This window comes from Mercenaria mercenaria, chromosome 3 (assembly GCF_021730395.1).
Source record: "Mercenaria mercenaria strain notata chromosome 3, MADL_Memer_1, whole genome shotgun sequence".
Classification (NCBI taxonomy): Eukaryota; Metazoa; Mollusca; class Bivalvia; order Venerida; family Veneridae; genus Mercenaria; species Mercenaria mercenaria.
Window position 1 is genome coordinate 54,922,228 of NC_069363.1, and position 17,932 is coordinate 54,940,159.

General features: G+C 35.7%; 1 protein-coding gene across 11 annotated transcripts in view; it reads left to right on the plus strand.

The window, feature by feature from the left end:
- LOC123524698 (focal adhesion kinase 1-like) overlaps positions 1–17,932 on the plus strand; it is a 118,641-nt gene that overhangs the window by 43,127 nt on the left and 57,582 nt on the right. For 8 of the 11 annotated variants that reach the window (XM_053538604.1, XM_053538605.1, XM_053538598.1 and 5 more), the window contains one exon: positions 3,831–4,043. In XM_053538604.1, coding sequence (XP_053394579.1) covers positions 3,963–4,043 — 81 coding nt within the window. In that variant the 5' untranslated portion in view covers positions 3,831–3,962. Of the gene's footprint in view, positions 1–2,595; positions 2,629–3,081; positions 3,101–3,830; positions 4,044–15,502; positions 16,241–17,932 lie in introns of those variants that run through there. The other 3 variants (XM_053538600.1, XM_053538606.1, XM_053538607.1) reach the window with 3 other exon arrangements.

Below are 17,932 nucleotides of genomic sequence, written 5' to 3' on the forward strand. Positions count from 1 at the left end.
ACAAGTGCCTTTTGTATAATGTTAACAGCAATTTCTAGGTTATGTTCTGCCCTACAAATACTCCAGTAGGTACAGTTGAGCAAAGGCTATTTATGTCATGTAGCAAGTACAGCAGATCTTGAAAGATAACTTTTGCTTAAGGTCTATACTTATTCCTTTGTTCCCTTTCCACTCCCTTGTTAATTAAGTATACTGATTCTCATGACTGCAGAGGTTTACTGCTACATTACCATCACACAGGTATTCTGGAGTTTAAGAGCCACCACTTTGGTATTCTGATGCTGCAGAATCACCATACAGTTATTCTGTCTTTTTATTGCCACAGGTCGTCTGCTCTTTCATCACCATCACACTGTTATTCTTTTCTTTTATAACTGTGACACTTATTCTACTGTTGCATTATCAAAACAAAGGTATGCTTCTCTTTCATTACAATCACACAGGTATTCTGCTCTTACATCACCATCACAAAAGGTATTCTGCTCTGTCATTACCATCACTCCGGTTATAATTTGCTCTTTCATTACCTTCCCACAAGTATTTTGCTCATTCTTTACAATCACACAGGTATTTTGCTCTTTCATCATCATCATGCAAGTATTCTACTCTTCCATTACCATCGCACAGGTATTCTGCTGTTTCATTACCATCACACAGGTATTCTGCTCTTTCATTAATACAACCACACAGGTATTCTGCTCATTCATCACCACCACAAAGGTATTCTGCTCTTTCATTACCATCGCACAGGTCAGTACCGTACTTGAATATTCTACTCTTTCATTACCATCACACAGGTATTCTGCTGTTTCATTACCATCACACAGGTATTCTGCTTTCATTAATACAATGACACAGGTATTCTTCTCATTCATCACCACCACAAATGTATTCTGCTCTTTCACTACCATCGCACAGGTACTATACCGTACTTGAATATTCTACTCTTTCATTACCACCACACAGGAATTCTGCTGTTTCATTACCATCACACAGGTATTCTGCTCTTTCATTAATACAATGACACAGATATTCTGCTTTTCATCACCACCACACAGGTATTCTGCTCTTTCATTATCATCACACAGGTATTCTGCTCTTTCATCATCATCACAAAGGTATTCGCTCTTTCATTAATACATTGACACAGGTATTCTGCTCATTCATCACCACCCCAAAAGTATTCTGCTCTTTCATCACCACCACACAGGTATTCTGCTGTTTCTTTACCGTCACACAGGTATTCTGCTGTTTCATTACCGTCACACAGGTATTCTGCTCTTTCATTACCGTCACACAGGTATTCTGCTCTTTCATTAATACAACAACACAGGTATTCTGCTCATTCATCACCACCACACAGGTATTCTGCTGTTTCATTACCATCACACAGGTATTCTGCTGTTTCATTACCGTAACACAGATATTCTGCTCTTTCATTAATACAACAACACAGGTATTCTGCTCATTCATCACCACCACACAGGTATTCTGCTCATTCTTCACCACCACACAGGTATTCTGCTGTTCCATTACCATCACACAGGTATTCTGCTCTTCCTTTACCTACACACAGGTATTCTGCTCTTTCATTTATACAACCACACAGGTATTCTGCTCATTCATCACCACCACACAGATATTCCATTCTGCTCTTTCATTACCATCACACAGGTATTGTGCTCTTTCATTAACATCACACAGATATTCTGCTCTTCCTTTACCTACACACAGGTATTCTGCTCTTTCATTACAACCACACAGGTATTCTGCTCTTTCATTACCATTACACAGGTATTCTGTTCCTCCTTTACCTACACATAGGTATTTAGCTGCTCTTTCATTACCATCACACAGGTATTCTGCTGTTCCTTTATCTACACACAAGTATTCTGCTCTTTCATTACCATCACTCAGGCCTATTCTGCTGTGCATGTATTCTCAGGTGCCCTCAAAATTTTGCTTATGTATACTTCCATGTTTTTCCATTATGCTGCCATACACTGCCAATGTAATATTGCTCTTCAGGTCATTCCATTGCACACTCACAGCCACATGTACAATATTCTGTAAAATATCACACTGTGCCAAGAAATGAACACCCAATCCAACCACCTTTAGAGCAAAAAGAAATATTGACATGGAAGTACCACTAATCTTTCTGTTTGGTGTTGTTACTGAATAATCTAATTTCGTCAGAAAACAGCAGTCATGCAGTTTTGTATGAGAAAACATAATTAATATTTTTGCACATTCAGTACGTAGACTTGGCAGCTTGTGGTTTTTGGGGGTTGACAAAGTAAATGTACTTAGTAAACTATCAAATGACCACATAGGTGGTACAGGTGACAAAGCCATCCTTGAGGGGATATTAAAATGAAATCCTTGACTATATAGAGTGTATTGAGGCTGATATCATAGGTAATAGACTGTGAAATGTAATAGTGGAAGTAAGCCATAAATGAGTAATTCACAAACAATAAACAATTTTTATAAGGATGCTTTTAAAATTCTGACTCATTGTGATGTTCATTTTTTTCTTGATTTGGGATCAGTTCTCTTAGCGGATAGTTGTGTTTCTTTAAATTTGTAACTTAACACAGTCTTAAAATGAAGGAAAAAGAAGTAGTAAGTGACAGAATTATTAACTTTATATATTTTGCACACAAAAATATTATCAAGTAATCCAAAAACATTATTCTTTTGAAATAGTTGGGAAAGTATGATGAGAGAGTTAAGTAGTTTAGGTAGAAAAAGGTATTTATCAACTGTATCATGGGTATATATTTCTAGAGATGTATATCTTAGAAAGAAAATTTTATAGTTTTTGTACAGCAAAAAATGCCTTATCATTTACTCCAGTATATCAAGATATAAGAGGGGAGATTCAAAGAAAAGTGAATCACACAAGCCGAGAATGCTGTCTTTGTAGACAGAGTGAATCCGATCAGACTATTGTAGCTACAGATCTGTTTGATTTTCGACATTTTATACCAGTGATTGGTGTAATGTTAGAGGGTTTTGAAGTTAATGGTGGTGCATTTTGCATTGTGCGCTTTTAGCTCCAAGACCGATCTCTAGGATTAGCGATTTTTCAGAGGTGCTGTATTAATGGTATTAATTGTCAGGATTTTGTGGTGTAATTGGATTTGAAATAGATATAGAATTATTTTAGAGTAAATTCTGAAAGTGACATACATATATCATATAAAATCATCTGTTAATTAAATGAATAATAATAAAGATAAATCTAATTATTAAAAAAAGGTGTGCTAATGGTTACAATCTTGACTTTTCGTTGGCATCCTATAGAGCCATGTTTTTTTCTTGTGGTATTGTTTATGGAATGGTTTACAGGTATTTAAACATTTGAGGAGATAATTAGCTTAATTTTAATGCAACACCCAGGTGTATGCTACAGAGATGTTTTCTTTGAAAGATAATTAATTGTATTACAGTTTATTGTTTAGTATTTAGACAAAGATATTCTTTGGAAGTTTATGTCACAATTTTAAAGTGTAGATTCTTTCAGTCAGTGCAATTTAAATGTGTTTATACAATAAATTTTGCATTGAAAGAACAATTTGATTGTACCATTATTTCAACCATAGGGAATATTAATGTGTCCTTTGGATCTTATTCTATCTCTAATACTTTTTGAGTATTGAGTTCCTGCAGGTATGCAAGCTCTGCAGACTGTAAGTGAAAATGAGCAAGGAGTGGGGGTGTGGGTTGCGGTTGGGGTAGGTGGAGGAAAGCGTAATAAAAAAGTGGAGATATTATATTCAACTTCCCAGGGTTGTAAATATCTTCCTTTTTTGTATTTTCAGATTGCAAGATGGAGTAAATTATGGAGATTGATACAGGATGGTGAATGTGACACTTGTGCTGATTTTGTGGTAGACAGTGACCTTGACCTAGATTCAAACTCGACCTTTGACTCCAAAGTCAAGAAATTCCTAATGGATAGGTCTATATTAAAGGTTCATCTTCCAAATGGAGGATTCAACATGGTGAAATATGGAGACGCCACAGATGTCAAGGTAATGCTTCTTACTTTTGCTTTGGCCTTAACGTTAACTGTAAAAAATTCAGAGTTGCTAAAATGAACTTGAGGAAAACTGATTATATTTCCTCCCAAAAAATGGAACATCAGGTTGTTTGTATGGAAAGAAAGGGATTGTCCTGTCATAACAGACAATTCTGAAGTTTGAAGGGACATGACATTTACAAAGGTCACTTTGTTTGGTAATATATTAAGAAATTGCTCGATTTGTTTGTTCGAATAGTGCTCAAGAATACTCCATGCTGAGTATATTTATAATCTGTATTGGTAGATCACAGTGTATAGGATATGCTGGCATGTTCATGCATGTGATTGACAGGTAGGTATGGAGTTAATTGGTTTTTATAGGTCTGTAATGTCCATACAGTGAAAGGTTAGCAGTATCTGGACAGCTGTCAGTTCCAGCTGCAATCTGTTCTCCAGTCTATATATGTTTTCAGCATTTTGGTCTTTGAGATCTTTGTGTACCTAGAGGCTTCTCCGTACTACAGCATTTGCTCATGTTTTGGCTCAGTGCTAAGGTAGCTCGGTGCAAAGGTGACTCCATAAGTGATTAATAGAAATTATTACCTCAAGCAGATTTTCCTCTGCAAACTTTTTTCAAAACTTTTCAGTATGAAACTTCAGATTTTGTTCATTTATTTGATTAGTTTTGTAAAATTTAAAAACTAATGAACTTGGAGCCACAGAGCACATGGGAGGGGTAACCTAATTATACAATATCTTTCATATATTTACGATTAAGTGTGGAAGGCAGGGATTTGATGATATTTCCTGGTTCCGCAGTATGTTTGATATATTTCCATGCCGTCTGCTATCATATTAAATGATGCAAAAAAGTTATCAAAAAAAAAAACCTTGTTGGAGATTAGAGAAAGGAATTTCATCTTGTGACGTCAAATAGTGTGGAATCACTTTCAGGAGGCTTTCCACAGGATTGATACATAGATATTACAGATAAAAACATGATTTTTGTGTTACTTTCTTCCAAGAACCAACACCCAGTGTTACATTTATTACAATATTTATTGGAAAGACTGAGCACACAGTAAAAAAAAATGTTAACACAAAACATGACTTTATGATATGGTAGAAAAAATATGCTAAGGGCAGGTTCAAATTAATGCTATTACTCGACCACATCTGACCAAGCATTTTCAGAAATCAGTAATTGTTGTATTTTTTGCAGACAAATAAATTATGTAATCAGTGCACTTGCCAAACAGTTGTATATTATTTAATCCTCCTCCTTAAGTGGTAGGGGGTTATAAGAATGGTCTCCATCCTTCCGACAGTCCGTAACATTTGGGAAGGATTTTCATGAAACTTGGGTCAAATAATCACCTCATAAAGACGATGTGCAGAATCCATGAGTCAGTCATGTCAGCTCAAGGTCAAGGTTGTAATTCTAGGTCAAAGGTTTGAGCCTTCCATTTCGTGTCCGCTCTGTATCTCCTAAACCCCTTGAAGGATTTTCATGAAACTTGGGTCATTTGATCACCTCATCAAGACAATGTACAGAACCCATGAGTCAGCCATGTCAGCTCAAGGTCAAGTTCACAACTCAAGGTCAAAGGTTTGAGCCTTCCATTTCGTGTTGGCTCTGTATCTCCTAAACCCCTTGAAAGATAATCATGAAACTTTGGTCAAATGATCACCTCATCAAGATGATGTGCAGAACTCATGAATCAGCCATGTTGGCCCAAGGTCAAGTTCACAACTCAAGGTCAAAGGTTTGAGCCTTCCATTTTGTGTGGCTCTATTATCCTAAAGCCCTTGAAGGATATTTCATGAAACTTGGTCAATGATCACCTCATCAAGACATTGCAGAACCATTATAGCAGTCAGCTCAAGTCAGCCATCAAGGTCAAGTGCTTCACGTATACTCGACGTTAAAAAGGTTTGAGCCTTCAATTTTGTGTCCGCTCTATATCTGATCCTAAACCCCTTTAAGGATTTTCATGAAACTTGGGTCAAATGTTCACCTCATCAAGACAATATGCAGAACGTAATATGAGTCAGCCATGTCGGCTCAAAGTCAAGGTCGCAAGTCAAGGTCAAAGGTTTGAGCCTTCCATTTTGTGTCCACTCTGTATCTCCTAAACTCCTTGAAGGATTTTCATGAAACTTGGGTCAAATGATGACCTCATCAAGATGATGTGTAAAAGTCATGAATCAGCCATGTTGGCTCAAGGTCAAGGTCACAACTCAGGGTCAAATGTTTGAGCCTTCAATTTTGTGACTGCTCTTTATCTCCTTAACCCCTTGAAGGATTTTCATGAAACTTGGGTCATATGATCACCTCATCAGGACAATGTGTAGAACTCATGAGTCAGCCATGTTGGTTCAAGGTCAAGATCACAACTCAGGGTCAAATGTTTGAGCCTTCCATTTTGTGTCTGCTCTGTATCTCCTAAACCCCTGAAGGATTTTCATGAAACTTGGGTCAATTGAACACATCATCAAGACGATGTACAGAACTCACGAGTCAGCCATGTTGACTCAAGGTCAAAGTCACAACTCGGGGTCAAATGTTTGAACCTTCCATTTTATGTCTGCTCTGTATCTCCTAAACCCCTTGAAGGATTTTAATATGACTTGGCTGTAATAATAATTTTCCCTTAACAAGACAATGTGCAGAATTCAAAATTCACCACTGACAGCTTAAGGTCAAGGTCACAACTAGAATGTTTAATAGTTCACCCAATGCCATCAACCTTTCCACAATCCATAACAGACTGCCTTGTTATGCTAGTAACTCTTTAGCCTTGTAGTACTATGATGGAATGATTGCTTCCTGTATACATGATTTTCTTATGCTCCATCAGTAGTCTGTCAGTCTACAAATTGTCAAAATATTTTTGTATAGAACCCATCTGTTGATGGCATGCATCAACACTTCAAGGATATACCAGTAACAATATTAACAAACAATTGTCTTACAGTGTTACTTCTGCATTCCTCACCATCTCTGCTTCTGTTTGCACTAATATAAACATTCTTAACAGCATCTGCTTCAATTCAACAATATCAAAGTTTTACACTTAAAGACATTCCCGGAGGATACAAGAGCAATCTCTTTTCAGACCCACAGGAGATTACTTGTAAAGCTTCTTTCTCAGTCACTTTGCCTAGAACAGGTCATTTTGTCTACCAAAGCAAACTTGAATGTTTCATTTGAGTTATTTCCCCTTCGTTGCTCATATTTGCTTTTATTGTTAAATACAGTTGTTTTTTGTGCAAGTACCTTTTCAACATATCTGTGGTCACATTTTGTTTGTTTTTTCTTGCTATGTGATTATTATGCAGGTATTTGTGATTTAAACTTTGATCTGATACTTTAATTATTATTAGAAATATAAACAAATTAAGTTCAAGTAAGACAAATCCAGCCGCAAGTGAGACAAAGTCTACTTCAAGGGAGACAAAGTCTATCTCAAGGGAGACAAAATCAGTCTCAAGGGAGACAAAGTCTATTTCAAGGGAGACAAAGTCTATCTCAAGGGAGACGAAATCAGTCTCAAGGGAGACAAAGTCAGTCTCAAGGGAGACAAAGTCAACCTAAAGGGAGACAAAGTCAGCTTCAAGGGAGACAAAGTCAGCTTCAAGGGAGATGAAAGATTCAATGACAACTTTCTTACTATTTTGTCATTTCCAACTGGTACAGCTTCTGTTACATCCTTGAATCCAACATCTGGTACAGTGACATTAATATTGTCATCTGCCTTATTACAAATATTGTATGAAAATATAGGTGTGCTGCTTGAAACCAACATCTGGTACAGTGACATTTATATTATCATCTGTCTTACTACAAATGTACAATGAAAATATAGGTGTGCTACTAATCGATCCCTTGCTTCAAATTATCTTCTCCTTTCCACCTCTAAAGCAGGTACTGGAAACAAAAGTACATTTTATCTTTCCACTCGTATTCATGTCACATTTTTTTATCTGACCATAAATTTTAAAGTGCAGATAGCAAGAACCATAACTCTGATTTGAATTATTTATAGATTATCTACCTCTTTGTATTTTAATTTTTTGCATGTTTTAGCTCAACTTTTGAGGAATGGGAGGACTGTTGTACTCACCCTTTTGTCGATGTCAGCGTCGGCATCACTGTTTCTTTCACATTTATTAACTCACCTGTCACATAGTGACAAGGTGAGCTTTTTTGATCACCCTTCGTCCATCGTCAGTCCGTGCGTGCGTGCCGTCCGTCAACAATTTCTTGTCTGCATGATAGTGGTTTCATTTATGATTTTATTTTAACCAAACTTGCACACAACTTGTATTACCATAAGATCTTAGTTCCTTTCTGGAACTGGCCAGATTCCATTATGGGTTCCAGAGTTATGGCTCCTGAAGGGGTCAAAATTAGCTATTTTGACCTTGTCTGCCCAATAGCAGCTTCATTTATGATTTGATTTTAACCAAACTTGCACAAAACTTGTGTGACCATAAGATCTTGTTTCTTTGTTGAATCGGCCAGATCCCTTAACTGGTTCCAGAGTTATGGCCCCTGATAGGGCCAGAATTAGCTATTTTGACATTGTCTGCACAATAGCAGCTACATTTATGATTTGAAATTAATCAAACTTGCACAAAACTTGTGTCACCATAAGATCTTGGTTCCTTTCTTCAACCAGCCAGATGCCATAATGGGTTCCAGAGTTATGGCCCCTGAAAGGGCCAAAAATGGCTATTTTGACCTCATCTGCACAATAGCTGCTTCATTTATGATTTGATTCTAACCGAATTTGAACACAACTTGTATCACCATAAGATCTTGATTCCTTTTTATACACCCGAAGAGACGTATTATGTTATCGCCTCGGTGTACGTCTGTCTGTCTGTGTGTTGGTTATCAATTTCCCTTCCGCTATAGTCTGTAACTCTTGAACCCCTTCATGGTTTTCAGAGAAACCTGACACAAATGTTCACCTCATTGAAACGACGTGCAGAGTGCATGTTTCGGATGGCTCACTTCAATGTCAAGGTCACACTTAGGGGTCAAAGGTCATATGACTTTGTTTTGTGTGAATATTGCTCTGCATTTGCGTTGCATTGCAGCGCTCTTGTTTTTATTTGGCAGATCCTTCTTTTGTTCTCTTACGATAATTTATTTTTAATTCTCTTTTATGTTACTATAAATAGCTTATTTAGTAACTTTTTAGCTCGACTATACGAAGTATAAGGAGAGCTATCCTACTCGCCCCGGCATCGGCGTCGGCGTCTTTCCGCGTCCCCACCTTGGTTAAAGTTTTGGTGCACTTTCTCTTTTTTCAACTTATCCTTGTAATTACTTGATGGATTTGATTCAAACTTGAAATACTTATTCCTCATCATCATCCACATAATCTGACATAAGGGCCATAACTCTGGCACCAATATTTCATGAATTATCCCCCCTTTTCACTTAGATTTTCAGTTAAAGTTTTGATTGCACTTTCACTCTATCTCTGTTATAACTGAATGATTTGATTCAAACTTAAAAAGTTGTTAAATCATCACCCACATCATATGACACAATGTGCATAACTTCTGGCACCATTTTTTCATGAATTATTCCTCCTTTTTACTTAGAATTTCAAGTTAAAGTTTTGGTGCACTTTCACTCTACCTCTGTTATTACTGAATGGATTTGATTCAAACTTAAAATAGTTGTTCAGCATCATCACCCACATCATATGACACAAGGTGCATAACTCTGCACATTTTTTTCATGAATTATTCCCCTTTTACTTAGAATTTCAGGTTAAAGTTTTAGGTGCAACTTTCACTCTACCTCTGTATTACTGAATGATTGATTCAAGACTAAAATAGTTGTTCAACATCATCACCACATCATTGACACAAGATGCCTAACTCTGGCACAATTTTTTCATGAATTATCCCTTTTTACTTAGAATTTCAGGTTAAAGTTTTGGTGCACTTTCACTCTATCTCTGTTATTACTGAATGGATCTGATTCAAACTTAAACAATTGTTCAACATCATTACCCTTATCATATGATGCAAGTGCATAACTCTGGCACCAATCTTTTATTAATTATTCCCCTTTTACTTAGAATTTTAGTTAAAGTTTGATGCACTTCACTCTGTCTTTGTTATAACTGAATGGATTTGATTCAAACTTAAAACATTTGTTCAACATCATCACCCACACTATATGACACAAGCTGCATAACTCTGGCACCAATAATTAATGAATTATGCCCCTTTTTGCTTAGGATATACTTATATAGTGTTTTGATACATTTTATTTTTAGGCAGAAAATGCCTGCTGTTGCACATACCAAGGTTAAAAAAAATCTGTATAACTTTTCTGTTGCATCCACTGTTTTCTGTCATTTTCGCTTTTCTGTTGGCAAACACTTTCGAATTGTCAAGCGCACTGTCTAGCGACAGCTCTTGTTTGTCAAAAAGGTCACTTAAAAACATAATTATAGGGAATGAAATGGTTACAGAATGCATTAAAGGAAGTGCAGAACACAAAAACCATTTCTATATTTAGTACTTTTCAGGTTATCTCCCTTTTTGAAATTAATGTTCAGATAAAAAACAAGGATGGAAGTGCAAAAAATATATATTTAGAATGGCAAGAAATATCTGCATAAAAGATGCCAAAAAAATAATCGGAAAGAAACTTTATATTTCTTGTAACATATTTTTACAAAGGCAATTGATGTTATGCCAATGTTTCAAAAACAAAATGAACATCTGGTATTTTACCCATTAAATCTCATTTGATTAAATGTTTCTTTGATGCATTGGTGGCAAACCAGACTTTTGATAGAAGTGTGCTGAAATTATCTGAGGAATGATACTCAAGAATTTCTGTTTTCTGAATATTGAAGATTGTATTAAATGAAATATTTTCCAGAATGCTCATTTATTAAATTATATGGCTGAAACAGGAGGGGATTTCATTAGACCTTAATTTCTTTTTTACAGAAAATGTTATTTTGTTACATGAATTATTGTACAACTTTAATAAAATGTTGTGAAATTGCTCTAAAAAGGCAATTAAGTTTAGATAGTGCACATAATTCATGACTTGAAAGAGTAGAAAATGCCTGCTGTTGCAGTAAATTATTTATACAAGAACCTAACTAGGGCCCATAACCCTAGCCACCCTCTGTGTTTATATAACTATTGTCTTTAATAGTCTAAGCTGTATTAATTGGCAATTAACATTGTTACATGTTTAATTTACTGTGTTCATTTTGATTGTGTTTTTAGCTCACCTGAGCACGAAGTGCTCAAGGTGAGCTTTTGTGATCGCCCTGTGTCCGTCGTCGTCAGTCGTCCGTCGTCAACAATTTGACTGTTAACACTCCAGAGGTCACAATTTTGGCCTAATCTAAATGAAACTTGGTCATAATGTTACCTTCATAAAAATCTTGGACGAGTTCGATATTGGGTCATCTGGGGTCAAAAACTAGGTCACTGGGTCAAATCAAAGGAAAAGCTTGTTAACACTCCAGAGGTCACAATTTTGGCCCAATCTTAATGAAACTTCGTCAGAATGTTACCCTCACTAAAATCTTGGATGAGTTTGATATTGGGTCATCTGGGGTCAAAAACTAGGTCACCAGGTCAAATCAAAGGAAAAGCTTGTTAACACTGTAGAGGCCACATTTATCACTGTAACATCATGAAACTTGGTCAGAATGTTACTCATGATGATTTCAAAGTCCAATTTGAATCTGGGTCATGTAGGGTCAAAAACTAAGTCACCAGGTCAAATCAAATGGAAAAGCTAGTTATCACTCTAGAGGCCACATTATTGACCATATCTTAATTAAACTTGGTCAGAATGTTAATCTTGATGATCTATAAGTCTTGTTCAAATCTGGGTCAAGTGGGGTCAAAAACTAGGTTAATGGGTCAAATCAAAGGAAAAGCTTGTTAACACTCTAGAGGCCACATTTATGACTGTATCTTCATGAAACTTAGTCAGAATGTTAATCTTGATATTATTTAGGTCAGGTTTGAATCTGGGTCATGTGGGGTCAAAAACAAGGTCATCGGGTCAAATCAAAGGAAAAGCTTGCTAACACTCTAGAGGCCACATTTATGACTGTATCTTCATGAAACTTAGTCAGAATGTTAATCTTGATGATCTTTAGGTCAAGTTCAAAACAGGGTCATATGGTTTCAAAAACTAGGTCACCAGGTCAAATCAAAGGAAAAGTTAGTTAACACTCTAGAGGCCTCATTTTTGACCATATCTTAATGAAATTTGGTCAGAATGTTAATCTTGATGATCTATAGGTCATGTTCAAATCAGGGTCAGGTGGGGTCAAAAACTAGGTGACTGGGTCAAATCAAAAGAAAAGCTTGTTAACACTCTAGAGGCCACATTTATGACTGTATCTTCATGAAACTTAATCAGAATGTTAATCTTGATGATCTTTAGGTCAAGTTCGAATCTGGGTCATGTATGATCAAACACTAGGTCACCAGGTCAAATCAAAGGAAAAGCTTGTTAACACTCTAGAGGCCACATTTATTTCTGTATCTTCATAAAACTTGGTCAGAATGTTAATCTTGATGATCTTCAGGTCAAGTTCCAATCTGGGTCATATGGGGTCAAACACTAGGTCACCAGGTCAAATCAAAGGAAATGTTAGTTAACACTTTAGAGACCACATTTTATGACCATATCTTAATGAAACTATCTTGATGATCTTTAAGTCAGTAGGTCAGGTGAGTGATACAGGGCTTTCATGGCCCTCTTGTTATTAACACTTTTTTGACTACATGTTTTAGATTATTAATGAATGCCACAAGATCTTCTAAAGAATCAGTAAACACAATTAACCCTGTTTTCATCTTTTCGCTCAGTGCATTAGTTTTCCATATATACTTGAAGAAGGTAGGGTATATTGTTTTGCAGATGTCGGTTGGTTCGTAGACCAAACGGTTTCCGGATGATAACTTAAGAATGCTTGGGCCTAGGATCATGAAAGTTGATACGGAGGTGAGTCATGACCAGTAGATGACCTCTATTGTTTTTGAGGTCAGCAGGTCAAAGGTCAAGGTAACAGTGACCCGGAACAGTTAAACAATTTCTGGCTGATAACTGAAGAACACTTGAGCCTAGGATCATGAAAGTTGATAGGGAGGTTGGACATGACCAGCAGATGACCTCTGTTGATTTTGAGGCCAGTAGGTTAAAGGTCAAGGTCATAGGGACCTGGAACATTTCAACGGATGCATCCAGGGGGGCATTTCATGTTCTATGAGCTCTTGTTTCTCATATAGATCTGTTACACATAATGTTGTCACAGGTTGTTCCATTTCCTTCACATTAACTCATTGTTGTAATTGTTACATTGGATACATCTTGTGTTTGTAGTAATAGGTTACCTTCATTTCTTATAATCATATCTGGCATTCTGGTTTGTTTCCTTACAGTCATCTATGGCAGACCCATGATCTGACAAAAGTTATGAAAATGAATGTTTATTCCTTGATTACTAAATGGATTATCTAGCCAAACAGTTGTTGCTATCTGCACAAGAACTGGAACAAAAAAAATAGGGAATCTAATGGACATGTATAATTATGAAACTACAAATGATTCAGATTTTGGAGCATTGGAGATTTTAGACCAGTTAGTAGATACAAACTGTTGGATTTTGATTATGGGATTAATTATTCAAAATATCAAGTTACTGTGGCAAAGAATGTGATTCAGGGATTACATTCAGCAAATAGGTCAGGAACTGTGCTAAAGTTATTTTAGAGTCCAGTCAAATGTCTCACCCAAAATTCTGTAACAGTTAAATGTAATGCTGTGCAATCTATTCAATTTCAAGAACATTAATAGACAGTTTTCTTCAAAAAGATTTTTGCTAAGGTTACCCGCATTAATCTGATACTGCCTGTTCAGTGCAGCTTGCAGTGTTATGGTTTATACATTTTACATTGTAAAAATGCTCGTGCCAATCTTTTTGAAATGTGTCTAGAAATGCATTAAGGTGGCAGGTATTTTGATTTATATCTTGAAAGATTACAGTTTATGGAAACCACAGTCCTTAAATGACTACCTGGTCAGAATAATTATTGAATAACATTGTTATATTTTATACAATAGATAATGTAAGATGGATGTATGATATTAACATACCATTCAATGTTTGGGTGATACGCTAATTTGAGCCGTGCCATGAGAAAACCAACATAGTGGCTTTGCGACCAGCATGGATCCAGACAAGCCTGCGCATCCGCGCAGTCTGGTCAGGATCCATGATGTTCGCTTTTAAAGCCTATTGATACTGTTAGCGAACAGCATGGATTCTGACCAGACTGTGCGGATGCGCAGGCTGGTCTGGATCCATGCTTGTCGCAAAGCCACTATGTTGGTTTTCTCATGGCGCGGCTCATTTTTAATGTAATGTTAATCAGAGACATTGTTAGGAGGAAGACCAGTAAATGATAACACATTGTTAGAGAGAAGAATGTTCATTTAGGATGTGCTTGCGTGCATCAGTTTGTTTCATTCACCATTGTTATAATGTGTACTGGAAGAAAAGAGCTGTGGAAATGTTTTTTTGCGAAAATCTTTTGTGCCTTTTGTTAAATTGTCCGTGAATTAATTGTAGATAATGGTGTTTGGACATAATATGCAACTGTTAGGAGAAAATGTCTTTGTGGTAATGTAAAAAGAAGCTATGTTGTGAATATGCACTATTCAGGAAATTACTTTGAAGTTACTGTATACTGTAATTTTATAAACCAGATTTTTGTCATCCATATAATTCATATATCTGACTGTTCTGGGAATTGTGGCTCTGTCTGGAAAATATAGGGAAATGTTTTACTTATATGTTACAATAGTTATTTTTTGCAAAATTCTTGTGCCATTTTTCTTAGAAAATGAATGTGTATATACATAATTATATAGAGTTAAAGTGCAAGTAATTGAATAAGAGAATAGGACACTCAAACTCAAGCTAGGTCAGATTTGTTTCAGGAGTACAGATTATAAACATGAAAGAAAAGTCTTGAATAGGAGTAATTTTACACAGATATTCAATTTATTATAATGTGGAAACCAAGAAAAAAAAGTCTGTTGGAAAGAGAATGAACAAAAATTCTGATAATGTTGACTTTATTCTTGAGCTCTTATCAGCTGCACTCAGTCCTTTAATCTCAGGCTTATCAGAACTTACTTCTATTTCAACACCTATTCTGAAATGAAAAGAATCGGCAAGTTTGGCCAATGTGCAAAGAATAGTCAATATTTTCAACAGATGTCTGGGATAATTTCTTGTGATTCATCAATTTATTAGTTGCACAAATTTACAAGTTTTGCTGCATATTTCCGTGGAAACATCCCAACATGCCAGTGAAGACGAGGGATTACTGCATTTGTAATCATGTCAGAATGATTAGCTTTAGAGAAACATAATCATAGAGATGATACCTTGCTATCTCTCCAAGTGATACAAACAGCCATAAATTTTCATGATTTTGTACATTTTTCTTTCACATTTTCTCCCAGGTTTTGATTCCACAGGAGGCACTGTTTCCAGGATGATTATAGATTTTGAATGTGTTAAATGAAATCTGGTTTTGTTTTTAAGAGTTGAATAGTTTTCAAGAAAAAAAATAGGAAGAAAAGTGAAGTAAAGGAATGATAGATGAAACAGGTAGAGCAGGAGTTTCAAGGTATCTTGTAACAAAGATTATTTGTTTCAAAAATGATTAAACTTCCTACAGAAATAATAGGAAAATAGAGAATATTTTTCAGTGGAGATGATGATTCATACATTGTGCAGAACAAGAAATGGCTGTTTTAAATTATGTACATGATTGCATTTATATGAAAAAAAGCACAAGGGGAAAAATCGTAAACAGCAGCTGAGGTTTTTATATCAGAAATAACAGGAGAGATTGTTCATGTATTTCATTGTTTTTTAAGTGGAATTATGATTACCTGTAAGCCATAAAAAACTTATGATAACTTATTGGAGAAGATACAGTATAGGTCATTGTATGGTTAATGTTTGGGATATATACCTGCTGCTAGCAACTGTTTAATGTTTTTGGAGATTTGTGTGTGAGTGAAAGTGAAACATGATGGACTTGTTGGAAGTACATGTTGGTATATACATGACCATGCTGGTCTATAACAGCTATAGACTCCATATTGAGGTTTGTTCTTCTTGCTTGCTTCAGTTTGAAAAAAGTTTATTATATTTTTGGAAAATGTATGTATTTATGAATTTTCGAGGTTATAAATTATACGGTATCGTGTGCACATGACATACTGCTAAAATGTTCATTTGTTCAAAGTGGCATCTTTTTACTGCAGTAGTATGCCAGAATCATTTGATCAGACTTTACTTTTATTGTGCTCCTGAGATGTATTTACATATAAAATGTCATATGTACTGTAGTCACTTATTAAATAGCATTGGCATTGGTACGGACTCATTTGCATAGATAAACCTATACATGTGAGGGCATAGTCCCAGCGCTTGTAAAGGTCTAGGAATGACCACTATTGGGATTCAATTCTTATACATAACTTCCAGTTACTGGTATAGCACACAGTGTTCCAGTGACTGGTTATTTTTCTGGCACAGGTTGAGGATTCTGTCATATACAGTTTTTTTTTCATAGTAAGGTATATATGATGGTCTTATTGAATGACTTGCTGTCAACACTGCAGTTAGAATTATTGCCTGAGTATTTACCAGCAGGCCATTTCAATGATATTACATGACATCAGAAGGCAACAGTTAGTCAGTTGAACTATAGACCAGTCAATAGTACAAACTATGGACCAGGAATTTATATAAGGAGTGATAGATTGGCAATGGTGTCTGAGATATAATATGTAGTAAATCGTGCTTAAAGCGTATCAATATTTTCATATGCCAACTGGATGCTTCTATAGTTTGTATCTTGAATTAACATTTTGTTACTTACAAAATAAATGAACATTCTGTTAATTGTAAGGATAGGCATGAGAATAAGACTGGTATATTAGAATGATTCATAAATGAGATATCAGTACTTTCAGGTACAAGAATGTGTACTGCCTGATTGTTTGTTGTTACTGGCACTGAGTCTACACTAACCTGCTTCCATTAACTATAGTCTCTGGACAATGTCTACATTCCACTGTGTTTATGATAATTAGGTGTTTCTAGAAAGTCTTGTAAACAAACATTTATATCTATTGATGCCTGTACAGTTTTGCAAGCTACTGCCCAATCAGTACTATTTAGTAGTTCACTTTTAAATAATTTGTACAGTGTAACATGAAAACAATTTTTTAATCAAAACTTGATTTATGTGTTTTACTTCCTCGATGAATTAATGCAAGAGTAGGTGGGTGTGATTTTTGTTTTCAGGAGTAGGCACTTAAAACTTCCAGGATTTTATCTGTTTTCTTAAAATTCTCTCATATTTTAAAGATTGAAAATTATCCGAAGGTGTAACAATAATAAAAGTTAAAGGAGGCTTAGCAGTATACTCAGATTTGCATTCTCATATTTCTAACAGAGTTGGAGTAGAACCATGTTGAAATCTGTCTTCATTTTAGTACTAGCATACAAAACATACAAGGGGAGGTAACCCACTGTATATTGAATATTATACATGAAAAACCCATGCACTGTCCAAACTTCTTTCAGTATGGCCATAAAAATTATCTTGTCATAACCACTATATATCTATGCATGATAAAGTTTATCAATAGTACTGTATTACAGATCTCAGCAGGAGTTATGAACCAGCAGGGAATAAAATTCATATAATTAAAAGGAACCTCCGTGGCCGAGTGGTTAAGGTGGCTGACTAAGTCAAATCACTTGCCCCTCACCGATGTGGGTTTAA